This window comes from Poromitra crassiceps (genome assembly GCF_964638095.1).
Source record: "Poromitra crassiceps genome assembly, chromosome: 3".
In the NCBI taxonomy this organism is placed as follows: Eukaryota; Metazoa; Chordata; class Actinopteri; order Beryciformes; family Melamphaidae; genus Poromitra; species Poromitra crassiceps.
Window position 1 is genome coordinate 1,486,967 of NC_139625.1, and position 21,064 is coordinate 1,508,030.

A 21,064-nucleotide genomic window follows, 5' to 3' on the forward strand; every position below is an offset into this window, starting at 1 on the left:
TTTCATACAGAGTTATAATATGGAGATCATGGATGGATTTATTATTGCACTTTAAATACATAATTTAAGTTTGACCATATATATGGCCTTAATGTGGTAAATAAATTAAAGTTTAGCAGGGCATAAAACCAATGATATGTTGCTGTAAATCAAGACTTGAGTCTAACAAAGGTCGTGACACCCCTAATAGCGATATTGAGAAAAATCCTTGTGATGATCCTGATTTCAATTATATCACCCAGCCCTATGGCAGGGGCAGGGGATGGGTTAGGGTTAGGGGATGGATATATGGAGGGAAGATACAGTTATCAATTGCAGCATCCGCTTGTGGCAAAGGAAGCTCACAGCTGCTGCTGACCTGTGCTTGGTGCAAGGCCTCCAGCCTGTGCTCATGGTCCCTCTTGACGTTGTCCAGCTTCTTCATAGCCTGTTTCTCCTGATGCAGGGCCTTCATGTCGATCCTCTGGCTCTCCATCTTCGAGTAGAACTCATCCACCGCCTGAGGGAGGGGATCACTTGAATTTAACATCACAATCTTGCAGAAAGCAATTTGACTTTTTCAGATGTTCTGACAGGTAAAGTAGCTTTCCCATAATTGTGTAGTAATATTTTGGAATTTTGCAGAGACCCAAAAAGCTGGATTTGGAAAACAAGATGTACAGAGATAAAACTGATATTCAACCTTGTCAAATGAATCAAACTCCACATAGGGGCTCTTTCCATGCTGGGCAAAGAGGAATGGATGGAATTCCTCATACCTGTAAGTAGACAACATTATAAATCAATGTACATAGACAGATGTGTAACAAACTGTGTGTTAGACAAAACCAGGCTTACGTGAGCAGTTCTTCATTGGATTTGTCTGCAGTTAAGCTTGGTTTCTTCTCACTCTTTTGAATGATGTATCCCTTCAATGCAAACAACGTTTGTGAATGTCACCAATCTATCGCAGACTACCTTCATACTAATCACAGACTACCTTCATACTAATCTATCAGACTACCTTCATACTAATCTATCACAGACTACCTTCATACTAATCTATCACAGACTACCTTCATAGTTCATACTAATCACAGACTACCTTCATACTAATCTATCACAGACTACCTTCATACTAACCCTCAAAGTAAAAACACAGACTACCTTCATACTAACCCTCAAAGTAAAAACACAGACTACCTTCATACTAACCCTCAAAGTAAAAACACAGAGTACCTTCATACTAACCCTCAAAGTAAAATCTATCGCAGACTACCTTCATACTAACCCTCAAAGTAAAATCTATCGCAGACTACCTTCATACTAACCCTCAAAGTAAAACACAGACTACCTTCATACTAACCCTCAAAGTAAAACACAGACTACCTTCATACTAACCCTCAAAGTAAAAACACAGAGTACCTTCATACTAACCCTCAAAGTAAAACACAGACTACCTTCATACTAACCCTCAAAGTAAAACACAGACTACCTTCATACTAACCCTCAAAGTAAAACACAGACTACCTTCATACTAACCCTCAAAGTAAAAACACAGACTACCTTCATACTAACCCTCAAAGTAAAAACGGGGCATTATCAATCTCTTACTTTTCCACTGAAGCTCTCCGTTTTCTCCATATAGATTTCTGCCATCTGCAGAGCCTCCAGGATTTTAGGTGCAACTACAAAAACAGACACATTGAATACCTTGACTGTTACTCAAAAACAACACAATAGCCATCAACAAATAAAACCCTAAAGCCACCACTTGCACTGGTCCATCACTTCTATGATCGATATTCCAACAACCTGAACTCCAGCTGCTGTATCAGAGAGCTACTGTACCTTGGGAGGCATCAGCTTGGCTGTCAACTTTGACTGAGCCAGAAAGTCCCACCTCCATCAAACAGTGTTCTATCAGAGTGGCTCCATAGGCTGGATAAATATGGAGAGGAGACAAAACATGGTCGGTCTGCTCTCTGCTGCTTGTTACCAGAGGTTTATGACATTTAAATTTGAGAAGAAATCAGAACAAGACTGTGATGTAGTTTCAACCTTTTCATAACTGACTGCCTGGCTACTTACGCAGGTGAGGGTTCAAGACCCTTTTCACTTGCTCTCCATTCGGGGCTTTGGAGAGGACTTCAGTGAGTCTACAATCATAAAGAACAATAACACATCTTTACACCATCCATCTCTCAATACCACTGTCACATATTTAAGTAGGGAGACTGAACTAAAGGCAATCCAAGAGGATCAAACTAGCTTTCACTGGTACATCACTGGTATGTATGTATATATGTATATATATGTATTATATATATACACACACACACACATGTATGTATGTGTATATATAATAAATATAATGCAACTAAACAAAGACGCAACTTTAGTGTCGAACTAACTATTTTGAACGTAGCAGTTAGTGTGGACTTTACACCCTAACTTAAGAGAGAACTTACGTTCAGCTGGTGCAACAGGATACAGGTGTCCATGTGGTTCACAAAGCCAACAAGTAGCACATTATAAAGGTGTGTTTACCTGTCCAGACTGATGAGGGGTTCAGGGGGCCGGGCGTTCTCCACAGGATAGCGCTCCCTCACGGCGATCTTAACATCCTCTGCGTCAGCTGTGCGGAACCGCAGCAGATTCAGGATGGTGTACTCATAGTCTGCCAGAATGACGTTACCCTGAACACGGACATGATCAGACCAGTGAATACACACGATACCCGATATGATCTCAACAGCACAGGACAGAGAGATTTAGAGTGTGATTTACACACGCTCACCCTGTCATAAAGTTCAACAATCAAGTGGTAGGCAGCCTCATCTGAGCCAAACTGGAGGTCAACGATCCTGTCGGCCCCAAGCTGCTTCACCTGGGTCAACCGCCTTGACTTCAGGTGTTTTCGACACTGTGGAGAAATTAACCACAGAGACATGCACGACTCCAAAGCTTTCATTTACAGATGAAAAACTTGAATTAGAATTAGCTTTTGGCATCCAGCTTCAGTAGAACCGATTCAACAATTATCAAATGAACATCCAACACACTGTTTGACAGTGACGACGACGACGACAACAACAACAACAACAACAACAACAACAACGACAACAACAGGTTCTTACTTTCATGGCGAAGCCGGAAGGCATCATATTCTTGGGCCATTCGAAGTCTGTGGAGTGAATACGAGTCCCTGACTCAACCAGGAGAATAGCCTTGGTGTCAGGCCTGAAACAGCAGAGTAACTCTCATTTACACACACTGACTGGTGAGACACTGACTAGAATACACACGAGTTAATAATACTAGGTAATATTAATAGGTCTGTGCCTTGTAGAATGTAACTTTGAACATGCTTAGCTTAGCTGGTAACGTTAGCCTACTATTAGGTAACTTGGGTCAGAGTTCCAACAGCCCTTACTTTTGTAGGCGGATGAGATAAGTCTTTGTGTCGATGTCATAGACGTTGTTTACTCTCATGCCAATGTAGCTGTGAAAAAAAGAAATGAATGGGTGGTCAACATCTGTACACAAGCTGATGACGAGCACAGGAGGCAAAAACACATCACCTACTTGGCATTGATCTCGGCAATGACCGCCTTGATATCCACTGTGTTGAACCTCGTTTTCATGGTGATTTACCTGGATGCTAACGTTACAATTCAGAATATTTATTTAGATGGTGAAAGCAATTCATTACGTTCACATTGCTACGGGAAGGAGTGCAAGGAGCATAACCGACACGCAGGGGTCTACTGCACATGCGTAGAGAACACCAGTTTTACGGTAGCCGATAGGGAGCAAAATTAACTGGCAAACGCCACTGAACCAGCGGCAGTACTGCGCATGGCACATGCACAAATGCACGCGTACACACCGTACACACACGAAGCATAGCACGTGCATGCACGCACACGCACGCACGCATCTCTCTCTCGCACGCGCAAACCTGCCCAGATATGTAAGTGCAATGATGATTGTGTATGTGTGTGCATGCGATGCTGCCAAGTGATGCTATGAATGCAGTTAAGCAGCAGCGGACTGATTCAACATAATTGCGCGTGCAGGTCGGCTCTTCTTCAGTAGATAGTCAATGTGTTCTTCTGTATCATAGAATGATGCATTACTCAAACTGGCTTATTGGCGTGAAAAACAGAGCGTGTATTCGAAACGCGTGTAACACACCTGACACGGAATGGAACAACAGAGGAAATGTTCTGGACATTATGCAGAACAACAATCCGCAGCCTGGTCGAAAGACATCCGAGCAGGCGGTCAACACCCACCTCTGGAAGAAAGGTAGGAGGGAAATCATTTCCCCTTCAATATGTGCAGCACGGTTTCGTTGTCACGTCCATGTTTGGGGGGCCTGCAACCTGCAACACACAAGTGTGCACGAATTGCCTTTATCGTGGATGTGGCACATGATATTTGGCTGCATTGTGTCTCCCGTCTGCGAATATGTGCGTGATGCCACCCGGCTGCTGTGAGAGAGGAGACATATATCCAGCCAGAGTTTCTAGTTTCCTCCTCAGGTCAGAGTTGAGGGCGAGGCGTGCTCGGTTACCAAGGCAACGGTCAGCTAACAGGGCTTGCTAGCGGGCTAGGCTAGCCCCCGTAAGCCGTGTTTTAGTGCCTTTTTACCAAGCCGATACTGGCCAAATCAGTTTGAAACCTCGCCGCTGAAAACACTGTGATGTGCTCTCCAAACAGGCGTGTTATGGATACTAGTCGACCTGCACACAGCGGCCACTTGGAAGAATGGATTGTAAGTTGGATGAGCTAGCTAACGTTAACCGCTCGGCATAATAGGCATGGTGGTGACAGGTCAGACGAGCAGTCGCACATCATCAGATTGCCATCTCAAGTTAGCTGATTTAACCTTTCATTCAGAATAGCACATTCTGTGTCGCAGTGGTTATTTCACACACATTTTTTATTTCTCTACATGCTGTAATGTGATAATAATAATAATGTTAAGATGTTTGTTTTTGTTAAATACTGCAGATTCGAACACACTGTAGCTAATCTAACGCGTGTTTGTTGTACAGGCTACAAAGTAATCAAGAAAATCGGAGAAGGTACATTTTCAGAGGTGTCGAAAACTCAAAGCCTGAAAGATGGGAAGTTCTACGCGTGTAAAAGGATGAAGCAGACAATTAACAGGTATAGTAATGAGTTTCAATCTTGAGTCTTCCCATCCTCTGATACATCCTGTTTGTTTGTGTATGAATGACCCCATGGACCCTTGAAACCTGAGTCAGCAGCTTGACACCCCCTTGCCTTAACTATCCTATTAGATGTCAGCATGCTCTCTGGCTGTGACCACCTTGCCTTAACTATCCTATTAGATGTCAGCATGCTCTCTGGCTGTGACCACCTTGCCTTAACTATCCTATAGACCAAATCACCGTGACGTCACCATGTAAACAAATTTACTTCCGGGTACCACTTGGGGAAGGCGGCAGGTTTAAATGTGCGTGTTGTCAAATAAATGCTGTCAAACCCTCTCGTTGTTTTCAGCCGACTACTTTCAATTTAAATGGTTAAACGGTTGGTAAACATGCTTGTCCGACGTATCTAGCCTTTCTTCTGTGTTTGTTTTATGTAGTGTTAGCTAGCTAATAACGTTTGTTTGTCTGTCAAACTCGCTGTTTTTTTGCAGTCGTTAACGTTACAGAGTAACCTCGCGTCACCAGGCTCTTCTCGGCGAGAAAGCCTGGTACAGACAGAGATACTGACGCCACGTCAATTTAATTTAGCTTCAAGTCTACTCTAGTCTGGTCCAACAGGTAAATTAGCTAGTCTGGTCTCCACTAACGTTAGTGAAAGTGTTGTTATGAATGATATTAAACAACAACACAACACGGACGAACCATTTTTGTCTTCTTTGTCTGTTTTTGTCTTCAACACATCAGTTTGTGCCGTCCACCGCCATTATAATGTGTGGACCTCAGGGGTACCCGGAAGTAAATGTAAACATCCCGCTGATTTGGTCTATTAGATGTCAGCATGCTCTCTGGCTGTGACCACCTTGCCTTAACTATCCTATTAGATGTCAGCATGCTCTCTGGCTGTGACCACCTTGCCTTAACTATCCTATTAGATGTCAGCATGCTCTCTGGCTGTGACCACCTTGCACTGGTGAGGTGGATGTCGGTGCCTGAAACAGGAGTTGTCCTCAATGCACTGATTTCTACAGTTGACCATGCACCTTTAATCTGCCTGTTTAATGATTCAAAGTGACCTGTGCCCACCCACACTATACATCGAGTCATACATTGACATGTGCCCGGTGCCGCGTCTATGTGCCGACAGGCCGCAGTGCCGACAGGTCGCAATGCCGATAGCCCACAAGCAGAACCAGCTGAGCGAGGCGGCGTGTCGGTGGAGCTAACCTCTCCCAGCCCCCACGCCAAACCTAACCTCCCCCCATGCCATGCCTAAACCTAACCTCCCCCAGACCCTAACCCAAAACCTAACCTCTCCCAGCCCCCACGCCAAACCTAACCTCCCCCCATGCGATGCCTAAACCTAACCTCCCCCAGACCCTAACCCAAAACCTAACCTCTCCCACCCCCACGCCTAAACCTAAGGTCGGCATTGCGGGTGGTCGGCATAGCGGGTGGACCCCCATGTGCCCACCCACACTGTACATCAAGTCATACAGTGACACGTTGAAATTGCACCCGTTTGCAAATATCTGTTCTGTGTCATTAAGTCTGGAACAGGCCAACAACCTGCGGGAAGTCCAGGCCATGAAGAGGCTAAGCCCACATGCAAATATCATTCAGCTGCACGAACTGATATTGTGAGTACTGGAGTGTTGTTCACTCATTATCCCATTGTCAAATCCATGTGATACTTGAAGCTAGTCTCTATTACGGGCATGCAGTATTTGGCATCATTCCCATCTGACTCAACATTTCAGTGACAAAGAGACTGGAACCCTGTCCTTGATTTGTGAGCTGATGGAGATGAACATCTATGAGTTCATACAGGGTGAGTGTGCAAGTACAATGAAATACAGGACTGGGCTTTAATGATTTAGGATAACAGTGTTTTAATAAAAAAAAAGTTACTTATTCCTTCTCAAACTACTTCCTACATGGTGCTACTCTAGTACAGAGGTTCTCAAATGTTTTTCAGACAAGGACCCCTTACAAGACAGAAAATATACCGGAGATCCCCTCATTCAGATTTGTGATTTTGGGCTAAGCTTAATTGTTTCCACAGTAACGTGCTTGACTTTTAAATTGATAGGTTTTAGATTAGAATGTAATCCAGGAACCATTTTAGATTTAAAGCATAAAATATTTTCGTTGAACTATGAAGCTTTTGCAAAAAAAATTGTTTTATATTTTTATTTCCCTGAAAACTTTTCGCGGACCCCCTGGCAAAGTGCCACGGACCCCATTTGAGAACCACTGCTCTAGTCCATCAAAATGTCTTAGCTGTCATTGTGTTGCATAGTTGTTTTCTGTACTGTTGACAAAATGTGATATTGTAAGTCGCTTTGGACAAAAGCGTCTGCTAAATGACATAATGTAATAATGTGTAACGAAGCTGTCCCTTCTTTGCAGGAAGAGAAACCCCACTGCCTGAGAATACTGTCAAGCACTACATGTACCAGCTTTGCAAGTCACTTGAACATATGCACAGGTAGTTATGTGACTTGAACATATGCACAGGTAGTTATGTGACTTGAACATATGCACAGGTAGTTATGTGACTTGAACATATGCACAGGTAGTTATGTGACTTGAACATATGCACAGGTAGTTATGTGACTTGAACATATGCACAGGTAGTTATGTGACTTGAACATATGCACAGGTAGTTATGTGACTTGAACATATGCACAGGTAGTTATGTGACTTGAACTTATGCACAGGTAGTTATGTGACTTGAACATATGCACAGGTAGTTATGTGACTTGAACTTATGCACAGGTAGTTATGTGACTTGAACTTATGCACAGGTAGTTATGTGACTTGAACTTATGCACAGGTAGTTATGTGACTTGAACATATGCACAGGTAGTTATGGGACTTGAACATATGCACAGGTAGTTATGTGACTTGAACATATGCACAGGTACGGTAGTTATGTGACTTGAACTTATGCACAGGTAGTTATGTGACTTGAACATATGCACAGGTAGTTATGTGACTTGAGCATATGCACAGGTAGTTATGTGACTTGAACATATGCACAGGTAGTTATGTGACTTGAACATATGCACAGGTAGTTATGTGACTTGAACTTATGCACAGGTAGTTATGTGAGTTGAACATATGCACAGGTAGTTACGTGACTTGAACATATGCACAGGTAGTTATGTGACTTGAACTTATGCACAGGTAGTTATGTGACTTGAACTTATGCACAGGTAGTTATGTGACTTGAACTTATGCACAGGTAGTTATGTGACTTGAACATATGCACAGGTAGTTATGGGACTTGAACATATGCACAGGTAGTTATGTGACTTGAACTTATGCACAGGTAGTTATGTGACTTGAACATATGCACAGGTAGTTATGTGATTTGAACTTATGCACAGGTAGTTATGTGACTTGAACATATGCACAGGTAGTTATGTGACTTGAACATATGCACAGGTAGTTATGTGACTTGCACTTATGCACAGGTAGTTATGTGACTTGAACTTATGCACAGGTAGTTATGTGACTTGAACTTATGCACAGGTAGTTATGTGACTTGAACTTATGCACAGGTAGTTATGTGACTTGAACTTATGCACAGGTAGTTATGTGACTTGAACTTATGCACAGGTAGTTATGTGACTTGAACATATGCACAGGTAGTTATGTGACTTGAACTTATGCACAGGTAGTTATGTGACTTGAACTTATGCACAGGTAGTTATGTGACTTGAACTTATGCACAGGTAGTTATGTGACTTGAACTTATGCACAGGTAGTTATGTGACTTGAACATATGCACAGGTAGTTATGGGACTTGAACATATGCACAGGTAGTTATGTGACTTGAACTTATGCACAGATAGTTATGTGACTTGAACATATGCACAGGTAGTTATGTGACTTGAACTTATGCACAGGTAGTTATGTGACTTGAACATATGCACAGGTAGTTATGTGACTTGAACATATGCACAGGTAGTTATGTGACTTGCACTTATGCACAGGTAGTTATGTGACTTGAACTTATGCACAGGTAGTTATGTGACTTGAACTTATGCACAGGTAGTTATGTGACTTGAACTTATGCACAGGTAGTTATGTGACTTGAACTTATGCACAGGTAGTTATGTGACTTGAACATATGCACAGGTAGTTATGTGACTGGAACTTATGCACAGGTAGTTATGTGACTTGAACTTATGCACAGGTAGTTATGTGACTTGAACTTATGCACAGGTAGTTATGTGACTTGAACTTATGCACAGGTAGTTATGGGAAAGTGTATTAAGGTTGTGTATCCCACCGTCCCTCCCTCTTTTCTACAGCTGTGGGATCTTTCATAGAGACGTGAAGCCAGAAAACATTCTCATCAAAGTGAGACAGCAATTTGCTTTAAGAATAGGAAAATAACAAATGTGAAATAATAAATGCGGTCATGCTTTTGAGGCAAGGCATAATAAGCTTTTTTCTTTTTCTTCTTCTCCTTTTAATTTGCAGCAAGATGTCCTGAAGCTGGGAGACTTTGGCTCGTGTCGGAGTGTGTATTCGAAGCCTCCACACACAGAATACATCTCCACACGCTGGTACAGAGCCCCCGAGTGCCTCCTCACCGACGGCTACTACGGCTTAAAGATGGACATGTGGAGTGCCGGCTGTGTATTCTTTGAGATCATCAGGTAGCACTGCCGGGGAAGGAAGGGCACAGTTGTTTGAGCTGTAGTACATTTTGGGGTGGATTTTAGAGGACAGGACTGTGGAAACGGGTTACAAGGTGGTGCCAAGGTAATTCCATGGCATTATATACAACTACAATATATACTGCAATATGTTCAAAACTCAGCTGCCTTGTTGCTCACTCACTCCCGCTCCAGAGAACACATCACACCCATCCTCCAACACCTCCACTGCCTTCCAATACAGCACCGAATCCATTTCAAAATCCTCCTCATCACTTACAAAGCTCTCAATAATCTCGCCCCCCCATACCTGACAGATCTCCTCCATCGCCACTCCCCCACTCGCCACCTCCGATCTGCTGATCCCAACCTTCTCACACCCATCATCAAGACCAAGTACCGCACCTTGGGGGACAGTGCCTTCGCCATTGCTGCCCCAACCCTCTGGAATTCCCTAGCCTAGGTAAACCCAGCCCCCAGGTGACCTGCTCTCTCAGTTCCCAGTCACTAACCCTAACCCTTGTGACTGTAAGCAGGGTGAGCCTGAGAGCAGGTCACTGGGGGCTGGGTTTACCCAGGCTAGGAATTCCCTGCCCCTCAACATCAGAAACTCTGACACACTCACTTCTTTATAAACCAACTCAAATCCCACCTGTTCAAATCTGACTTCCACCTCCACCATCCTCCTCCTTCACACTGTAACCTCTTTATCTGTATTTGTTCTGTATCTATGTATGTTTGTTAAATGGTTAATTTTTTTCATGTAAAGCGTCTTTGAGTGTTTAGAAAAGCGCTATATAAGTCAGATCTATTATTATTATTATTATTATTATTATTATTATATATCCAAAATGTCTGTATTTCTTACTTTTTGTGATTTGCCTGATACCCAGTCTCTTATGTCCTCGTGTACTAAGAGGGATAAACAAATGCTATGTAAATCCCTTTGTCGTCGCAGAGAGATGATCATATGTATGCATGTGTATTTCAGCTTGAACCCTTTATTCCCTGGAACCAATGAATTGGACCAGGTTGCCAAGATCCATGATGTGTTAGGGACGCCGGACAGAAGTCTCCTTCAAAAGTTCAAGCAGTAAGTTTTCTGCCTCAAATGTGATGTTGTTGAACACTTTGCTCTCCTTGTTAGGGAAGCACCACACATTAATACCGACCAAATCAAACGTCAAATACTCAACGAAAAAATGCAACTTGTCGTGGTGTCCCGGGCATCTGGCAGGTCTCGAGCGATGCGTTTCGACTTCCCTCCCAAGAAGGGCAGCGGCATCTCCCGGCTCATCCCCAACTGCCCGGCCCCGGCTCTGTCGCTGCTCTATCAGATGCTCGCCTACGACTCCGCTGAGCGCATCAGTGCAGAAACAGCCCTGCAGCACACCTACTTCAGGGACATCAGGTGTGGCAGTAAAGCTGACATATACGGAAGCGTATTGTACGGAAACGTATTGCATTCACTTGGGAAATAAAAAAATCGCCCTGTTTTTCTGAATTAATGAGATAAGTTTTCATTAAAAATATTTTCTGCTCTGTTTTTCTGAATTAACGAGTTAAAGGAGAATTTCGGTTTTTTTGAACCTGGAGCCATTTCCTGGCATTAATTAAGATTTGGCCACTCACCTAGCGATGTCTGCGGCGTTTCTGGGCGTCCTAGCGTTGTTTTGAGATCAATATCGTCCAAGTCAGTCGTAAAATAGAGTTGATTTGGGGCCAAGTGGAAGCCTGTATTTCCTGCATCTAAATAGCTATTTTTCTTCCCGTTTTCACCAAATATCGCCGTAATCTGATCAGTCTACATCCAGCAGAGTAATATTTCACCCCAGGCTGTTTCCTGGAGTGCACAGGGATCCACTACAGGGATCAAATTACCTCAAACGTGATCTAGGTCACCAAGTCTCGTGAAGTCCCGCGATACTTTCCTGTCGACTGGCCAAATACAGGCAGGACGCTTTGCGGTCGTGGTTTTAGCGTAACCTATGTGGGGTTTGGCATAACCTTCGTTCTTTCGAATCCCACATAGGTTACGCCAAACCCCACATAGGTTACGCTAAAACCACGACCGCAAAGCGTCCTGCCTGTATTTGGCCAGTCGACAGGAAAGTATCGCGGGACTTCACGAGACTTGGTGACCTAGATCACGTTTGAGGTAATTTGATCCCTGTAGTGGATCCCTGTGCAATCCAGGAAACAGCCTGGGGTGAAATATTACTCTGCTGGATGTAGACTGATCTGATTACGGCGATATTTGGCGAAAACGGGAAGAAAAATAGCTATTTAGATGCAGGAAATACAGGCTTCCACTTGGCCCCAAATCAACTCTATTTTACGACTGACTTGGACGATATTGATCTCAAAACAACGCTAGGACGCCCAGAAACGCCGCAGACATCGCTAGGTGAGTGGCCAAATCTTAATTAATGCCAGGAAATGGCTCCAGGTTAAAAAAAAACGAAATTCTCCTTTAATGATCTCATTCATTCAGAAAAACAGCCGAGGAATTTATTTTATTTGATGAAAACTTAACTCATTAATTGAGAAAAATGGGGCAGAATTTGTTTTTTTCATGAAAACTGATGTCATTAATTCAGAAAAACGGTGATTTTGTATTTCTCAAGTGAATGCACATGTAGATTAGATTTGTGTGACCCTATTTGCCAGATTACCACCTAAACAAAGAACAATTTAAAACTAACTGCTGTCATAAATCTCTCATTCTTGTCCTTGTTTTTCCCAGGCTGGCAGAGAAGAGAGCGGAGAACCTCCTCAGAGCTATTGAGACGGTGGACGTAGGAGAGACTGGCAGGACATCCAATTCCTTAGACCACATCTGGCGCCCAGCTAGACACGGCCGACAAGTGAGGGGAAGACATATAAGGCAGACTCCTCTAATGAGCGTAAGTCAAATCTCTTTCATTCAAATTCAACCCTACAGTAATGTAACCTTCCCATGCTGAAGGAACAGAGCTAGTTCTAAACTTACAAATGAAATCAAAACTAACTAGCGTGTCGGGCTGTCCGCAACTCAGAATTCTGCCAGTCAAATCAAATTTGACTGTCCAATACGAATATTCGACTATTCTATTAAAAAAAACAAAAATAAATGTATAGAATATCTACAGAATATCAACAGTCAATGCAACACAGTGATGGGGACATATTTTGAGCTATAAGAGCCTGTATCTGATCATGCAAGATTTGAATTGGCGACGTTGGGCTATTGGATAATGGATTTGTCTGAATAATGATAATGAGACAGGCAGGAGACATCTATTTTTTTAATTAAGCTCTTAAAGCCTAATTTTTATTTCATGTATTTCATGTAGCCTACACGAATAAACAAATAAAACTGTAAAATAAGACATTTCCGCTGCTTTGAAATGACATCTCCAATGCCTAAGGCTAGGCTATACAGTTCTTTAGCCTATTTCTCAAAAACTAATAGGCCTAAATGAATCTAAACCAGAATAATTTAACAAATTACCTTAAAGGACGGCTTTACCGTGGGGAATATGAATATATATCAATCTCACGCCCCTAAGGTTTTAGAATCCGTTGAAATATTTTGAAATTGGAGCTTCACTGCCTGACCTATCAGGCATCTCTCACATTTTTAGGGAAGCCGGATGACGCGTTACGCGTCACCCGGCTTCCCTCCCCGCTTGCGGAACTCGAGCGCCTATGAACTACAAGTCTTGTGAGCCATGGTCCCGCCTCTAGAGGTCCTCCACGCCCCTTCAGAGCTCTCGACGAAAAGCAAAAGGCAGCCATCTTGTTCACCCGCATAGCATACTGTAGCTAGGTTAGCTTCCCATAGTTCCTTGCAAAGAGACCATTATCTCGGGAACGGAAGCACTAATCGACACGGGACTGGCGGCATTGGAAAGCTCGTCAAATTTTACATCTAGTAGTAGGTGAGTTGAAGTAACGAAATCAACGCTGAGCAATGTACCCATTTTTACACATTTTTACAGAAAATAGTTACAACATCAGATGCGCGTAACTCCTACGAAAATGCCTTAAAATGCATGAAAATTTTTTTATGAAGACATCTCCCGACATATATACTACCGTTTACATTTGGTGCAATTTGGAGGCAATTTTATTTTCGATTTATTTCTTCTTCTTTGTATCTTTTATTGTCGAAGCCTTCTTCTTCTTCTTCTTCTTTGAGTTTTATGGCGGTTGGCAAACATATATGTGCATTACCGCCACCTACTGGAGTTTGATATCAGCCAAATGCCTGAGGGGTGGGCATGAAAACGAAGGCCACGCGAGCCCAGTGCATTGTGGGAAATGTAGTATTTCGGGTCCCCGCACCCGCCCCTCCCCTCCACCCCCCCCCCCCCTCCACACAGAGTGGATTTCTGGTGATATCTCTGGCGGGAAACAACCAATTTCAAAAATTTCAACGGATTCGAAAACCTTAGGGGCGTGAGATTTAATATATATTCATATTCCCCACGGTAAAGCCGGCCTTTAAGATTGGAAGTTACATGGGGAAAAAACAACTGCTCGACTTGAGGAATCTCGGTCGACTCACGGGTCTCTCGACTGATGATTTGACTATTGGACTTTTAGAGGACAGCCCTACTAGCGTGAAATAGCCAGACAAAGCTCATGAGTCCACATTTTCTCAAAAAGGTTTCCATTGATCCTACATTACTGCTACAACCTGAACCTAGCACTCTCTTTATTGTTCCTACATTACTGCTACAACCTGAACCTAGCACTCTCTTTATTGTTCCTACATTACTGCTACAACCTGAACCTAGCACTCTCTTTATTGTTCCTACATTACTGCTACAACCTGAACCTATCACTCTCTTTATTGTTCCTACATTACTGCTACAACCTGAACCTATCACTCTCTTTATTGTTCCTACATTACTGCTACAACCTGAACCTATCACTCTCTTTATTGTTCCTACATTACTGCTACAACCTGAACCTATCACTCTCTTTATTGTTCCTACATTACTGCTACAACCTGAACCTATCACTCTCTTTATTGTTCCTACATTACTGCTACAACCTGAACCTAGCACTCTCTTTATTGTTCCTACATTACTGCTACAACCTGAACCTAGCACTCTCTTTATTGTTCCTACATTACTGCTACAACCTGAACCTAGCACTCTCTTTATTGTTCCTACATTACTGCTACAACCTGAACCTATCACTCTCTTTATTGTTCCTACATTACTGCTACAACCTGAACCTATCACTCTCTTTATTGTTCCTACATTACTGCTACAACCTGAACCTAGCACTCTCTTTATTGTTCCTACATTACTGCTACAACCTGAACCTAGCACTCTCTTTATTGTTCCTACATTACTGCTACAACCTGAACCTAGCACTCTCTTTATTGTTCCTACATTACTGCTACAACCTGAACCTATCACTCTCTTTATTGTTCCTACATTACTGCTACAACCTGAACCTAGCACTCTCTTTATTGTTCCTACATTACTGCTACAACCTGAACCTAGCACTCTCTTTATTGTTCCTACATTACTGCTACAACCTGAACCTAGCACTCTCTTTATTGTTCCTACATTACTGCTACAACCTGAACCTATCACTCTCTTTATTGTTCCTACATTACTGCTACAACCTGAACCTATCACTCTCTTTATTGTTCCTACATTACTGCTACAACCTGAACCTATCACTCTCTTTATTGTTCCTACATTACTGCTACAACCTGAACCTATCACTCTCTTTATTGTTCCTACATTACTGCTACAACCTGAACCTATCACTCTCTTTATTGTTCCTACATTACTGCTACAACCTGAACCTAGCACTCTCTTTATTGTTCCTACATTACTGCTACAACCTGAACCTAGCACTCTCTTTATTGTTCCTACATTACTGCTACAACCTGAACCTAGCACTCTCTTTATTGTTCCTACATTACTGCTACAACCTGAACCTATCACTCTCTTTATTGTTCCTACATTACTGCTACAACCTGAACCTAGCACTCTCTTTATTGTTCCTACATTACTGCTACAACCTGAACCTAGCACTCTCTTTATTGTTCCTACATTACTGCTACAACCTGAACCTAGCACTCTCTTTATTGTTCCTACATTACTGCTACAACCTGAACCTAGCACTCTCTTTATTGTTCCTACATTACTGCTACAACCTGAACCTATCACTCTCTTTATTGTTCCTACATTACTGCTACAACCTGAACCTATCACTCTCTTTATTGTTCCTACATTACTGCTACAACCTGAACCTAGCACTCTCTTTATTGTTCCTACATTACTGCTACAACCTGAACCTAGCACTCTCTTTATTGTTCCTACATTACTGCTACAACCTGAACCTAGCACTCTCTTTATTGTTCCTACATTACTGCTACAACCTGAACCTATCACTCTCTTTATTGTTCCTACATTACTGCTACAACCTGAACCTATCACTCTCTTTATTGTTCCTACATTACTGCTACAACCTGAACCTATCACTCTCTTTATTGTTCCTACATTACTGCTACAACCTGAACCTAGCACTCTCTTTATTGTTCCTACATTACTGCTACAACCTGAACCTAGCACTCTCTTTATTGTTCCTACATTACCGCTACAACCTGAACCTAGCACTCTCTTTATTGTTCCTACATTACTGCTACAACCTGAACCTAGCACTCTCTTTATTGTTCCTACATTACTGCTACAACCTGAACCTAGCACTCTCTTTATTGTTCCTACATTACTGCTACAACCTGAACCTATCACTCTCTTTATTGTTCCTACATTACTGCTACAACCTGAACCTATCACTCTCTTTATTGTTCCTACATTACTGCTACAACCTGAACCTATCACTCTCTTTATTGTTCCTACATTACTGCTACAACCTGAACCTAGCACTCTCTTTATTGTTCCTACATTACTGCTACAACCTGAACCTAGCACTCTCTTTATTGTTCCTACATTACTGCTACAACCTGAACCTAGCACTCTCTTTATTGTTCCTACATTACTGCTACAACCTGAACCTATCACTCTCTTTATTGTTCCTACATTACTGCTACAACCTGAACCTAGCACTCTCTTTATTGTTCCTACATTACTGCTACAACCTGAACCTATCACTCTCTTTATTGTTCCTACATTACTGCTACAACCTGAACCTAGCACTCTCTTTATTGTTCCTACATTACTGCTACAACCTGAACCTATCACTCTCTTTATTGTTCCTACATTACTGCTACAACCTGAACCTATCACTCTCTTTATTGTTCCTACATTACTGCTACAACCTGAACCTATCACTCTCTTTATTGTTCCTACATTACTGCTACAACCTGAACCTAGCACTCTCTTTATTGTTCCTACATTACTGCTACAACCTGAACCTAGCACTCTCTTTATTGTTCCTACATTACTGCTACAACCTGAACCTATCACTCTCTTTATTGTTCCTACATTACTGCTACAACCTGAACCTATCACTCTCTTTATTGTTCCTACATTACTGCTACAACCTGAACCTATCACTCTCTTTATTGTTCCTACATTACTGCTACAACCTGAACCTAGCACTCTCTTTATTGTTCCTACATTACTGCTACAACCTGAACCTAGCACTCTCTTTATTGTTCCTACATTACTGCTACAACCTGAACCTAGCACTCTCTTTATTGTTCCTACATTACTGCTACAACCTGAACCTATCACTCTCTTTATTGTTCCTACATTACTGCTACAACCTGAACCTAGCACTCTCTTTATTGTTCCTACATTACTGCTACAACCTGAACCTAGCACTCTCTTTATTGTTCCTACATTACTGCTACAACCTGAACCTATCACTCTCTTTATTGTTCCTACATTACTGCTACAACCTGAACCTATCACTCTCTTTATTGTTCCTACATTACTGCTACAACCTGAACCTAGCACTCTCTTTATTGTTCCTACATTACTGCTACAACCTGAACCTAGCACTCTCTTTATTGTTCCTACATTACTGCTACAACCTGAACCTATCACTCTCTTTATTGTTCCTACATTACTGCTACAACCTGAACCTATCACTCTCTTTATTGTTCCTACATTACTGCTACAACCTGAACCTATCACTCTCTTTATTGTTCCTACATTACTGCTACAACCTGAACCTAGCACTCTCTTTATTGTTCCTACATTACTGCTACAACCTGAACCTAGCACTCTCTTTATTGTTCCTACATTACTGCTACAACCTGAACCTAGCACTCTCTTTATTGTTCCTACATTACTGCTACAACCTGAACCTATCACTCTCTTTATTGTTCCTACATTACTGCTACAACCTGAACCTAGCACTCTCTTTATTGTTCCTACATTACTGCTACAACCTGAACCTATCACTCTCTTTATTGTTCCTACATTACTGCTACAACCTGAACCTATCACTCTCTTTATTGTTCCTACATTACTGCTACAACCTGAACCTAGCACTCTCTTTATTGTTCCTACATTACTGCTACAACCTGAACCTAGCACTCTCTTTATTGTTCCTACATTACTGCTACAACCTGAACCTATCACTCTCTTTATTGTTCCTACATTACTGCTACAACCTGAACCTAGCACTCTCTTTATTGTTCCTACATTACTGCTACAACCTGAACCTAGCACTCTCTTTATTGTTCCTACATTACTGCTACAACCTGAACCTAGCACTCTCTTTATTGTTCCTACATTACTGCTACAACCTGAACCTATCACTCTCTTTATTGTTCCTACATTACTGCTACAACCTGAACCTATCACTCTCTTTATTGTTCCTACATTACTGCTACAACCTGAACCTATCACTCTCTTTATTGTTCCTACATTACTGCTACAACCTGAACCTAGCACTCTCTTTATTGTTCCTACATTACTGCTACAACCTGAACCTAGCACTCTCTTTATTGTTCCTACATTACTGCTACAACCTGAACCTAGCACTCTCTTTATTGTTCCTACATTACTGCTACAACCTGAACCTATCACTCTCTTTATTGTTCCTACATTACTGCTACAACCTGAACCTATCACTCTCTTTATTGTTCCTACATTACTGCTACAACCTGAACCTAGCACTCTCTTTATTGTTCCTACATTACTGCTACAACCTGAACCTAGCACTCTCTTTATTGTTCCTACATTACTGCTACAACCTGAACCTAGCACTCTCTTTATTGTTCCTACATTACTGCTACAACCTGAACCTATCACTCTCTTTATTGTTCCTACATTACTGCTACAACCTGAACCTAGCACTCTCTTTATTGTTCCTACATTACTGCTACAACCTGAACCTATCACTCTCTTTATTGTTCCTACATTACTGCTACAACCTGAACCTAGCACTCTCTTCTGTCACCGCTCAGCACAACATCAAGCATGTAGCAGAGCCCATCATCAGGCGGAACATCCCGCATTACGCAGCAGAGCTCCCCAAGCTCAACATGGTTGTACCAGGACCACAGATTGCCTACCCAGTCTCCACGATGCCTGCTCTCACCATCACCCACCGAGGCACACTGCCAGCCATCACATCCAAGAAGTGCCACTCGCGGTTGGCCAAGGTGAACACGAGCACTGCATACACACACAAGGCTTTTTCAGATAACACATTTACCTACAATGGTGCTGTGCCAAGGAAAAACAAGCAGTGTTTCCCCCTAAGAACATTTTTCAGGCCTGGAGGGATTTCGAAACATACCCCGACCGCAACGGCCCTCGCTGGCGACGCTAAACTTTTAGCTAAGCTGTTCGCATCTATGTTCGCAATGGCATCCCAAGTATCATCATACTATTATGGGATGCGATGCGAACAGTTGTATTATGGGATGTGCGTTTCCCAGGCAACGACACACGTTGACACGTTTTGGAACAGCGCTGCACGCTGGCACAATGCTCCTAAAAGCAAAATGCTTATTGTTTTGAATGATTTAGCACCTTCTATTACTGTCAACACCAGTATTGCTGTATTGTAATCATATGCCATAAAGGTTAATTGAAATTTTTGGGAGAGCAGGAAAAAAAATCTTCTTCCTCTTTATTTTTTTGTGCAAATTTCTTCTGGCCTGGCGGGGGCGACGTTGGCCTGGCGGGCCCACCAGGCCTTTTGTTTCAACTACAACCATAAATAAACATCAACTTGAAACTGTTTCAACTACCACACACAGCCTATAATATTATAGCCTATGTTTATCATATATATATATATATATTTATATTTATATATATATATATATATATATATTTTTTTTTTTTTTTTTTTTTTTTTTTTTACCGGGCTTGCGGCCCGGTACCAAATGCGTTGCGGCCCGGTACCGGTCCGCGGCCGGTGGTTGGGGACCACTGATGTAAATAATCCAGCACCTCTTAAATCATTTCCGTTTCTTTACATTCCTCGTCCCCCAACACACACACGATGCTGTGACACTAGCTATTTCATTATCCATTAAGTGTAATTGCTCTTTTTGTATGCTTTTGTACAGTTATGGTTCAACTCTCTCCATCTCCATACACTCGTATTTTGAGGGCAATTAATTTGCCAAAAAAAGAGACAAAATAAACAGATGAATTGGACTGATAGTATTATTATTACTAGAAATATTGCGCACTTCGCACTCATTTCTAGCATTTCTTCGCATGCGAGCTACAACTGATCGGGCGCCGCAGAACCCCTCCGCCTTATAGTAGTGAGATTATTGATCTATTATTGTGACAGCCCTAAAGTAATAATGCTCTGAAAAATGACCAGTTCCAAGTGCCAAGGCAGTGTATTCTATAAGGTGTGATTTGACATTCAGGCTGCATTTCCTCTCCCCACAGCCCAGGGAGGAGTCACACCGTACGGCTTTCAAGACCTACTACATGCCACCTCTGGCTCGCAAACGTGGAGGCTACTGAGCCAAAACAAAACACTCCAACCTCCCACTGAAGAGCTGTTTCTATGGAACAGGACAAACCTCCCGACGTCAATACAAATATATGTAGACATTGTTTGTACAGGCCTGCTGCTGAATTGTAAATAGCAATGCAAACATGGTTGTTTGAGAAATAAGACAATGAAGACCGCAAAGCGTGTCGTCTTAGCAGTTATGACTGCGACAACAAAACATGTCAGTTTCGTAACAGATGAAATTCAATGTGATCTCTCAGCAAATAATATTGGGTTCTGTCGAATGTTGGATTGAGATTTTGT

General features: G+C 42.2%; 2 protein-coding genes across 2 annotated transcripts in view; one reads left to right on the plus strand and one right to left on the minus strand.

Annotated features, from left to right (window-relative positions):
* The window catches only part of nemf (nuclear export mediator factor), a 30,880-nt gene extending 27,167 nt beyond the window's left edge, over positions 1-3,713 (minus strand). The window contains exons 1-11 of the mRNA XM_083633966.1: positions 3,568-3,713; positions 3,416-3,484; positions 3,120-3,222; positions 2,780-2,905; positions 2,530-2,678; positions 2,071-2,138; positions 1,831-1,920; positions 1,594-1,667; positions 838-908; positions 683-758; positions 359-499 (exon numbers count right to left, since the gene is read on the minus strand). Coding sequence (XP_083490092.1) covers positions 359-499; positions 683-758; positions 838-908; positions 1,594-1,667; positions 1,831-1,920; positions 2,071-2,138; positions 2,530-2,678; positions 2,780-2,905; positions 3,120-3,222; positions 3,416-3,484; positions 3,568-3,626 — 1,026 coding nt within the window. The 5' untranslated portion in view covers positions 3,627-3,713. The remainder of the gene's footprint in view (positions 1-358; positions 500-682; positions 759-837; positions 909-1,593; positions 1,668-1,830; positions 1,921-2,070; positions 2,139-2,529; positions 2,679-2,779; positions 2,906-3,119; positions 3,223-3,415; positions 3,485-3,567) is intronic.
* Positions 3,714-4,109: 396 nt separating this feature from the next.
* Positions 4,110-20,948, plus strand: mok (MOK protein kinase; the record flags this gene model as incomplete). Its single annotated transcript, XM_083632691.1, has 12 exons — positions 4,110-4,293; positions 5,046-5,160; positions 6,716-6,805; positions 6,926-6,996; positions 7,578-7,656; positions 9,491-9,539; positions 9,663-9,841; positions 10,833-10,934; positions 11,079-11,252; positions 12,588-12,747; positions 19,239-19,436; positions 20,692-20,948. The coding sequence occupies 12 exons, from the start codon at positions 4,110-4,112 to the stop codon at positions 20,767-20,769; spliced, it is 1,479 nt and encodes a 492-aa protein (XP_083488817.1). The 3' UTR covers positions 20,770-20,948.
* Between the last annotated feature and the right edge of the window lie 116 nt (positions 20,949-21,064).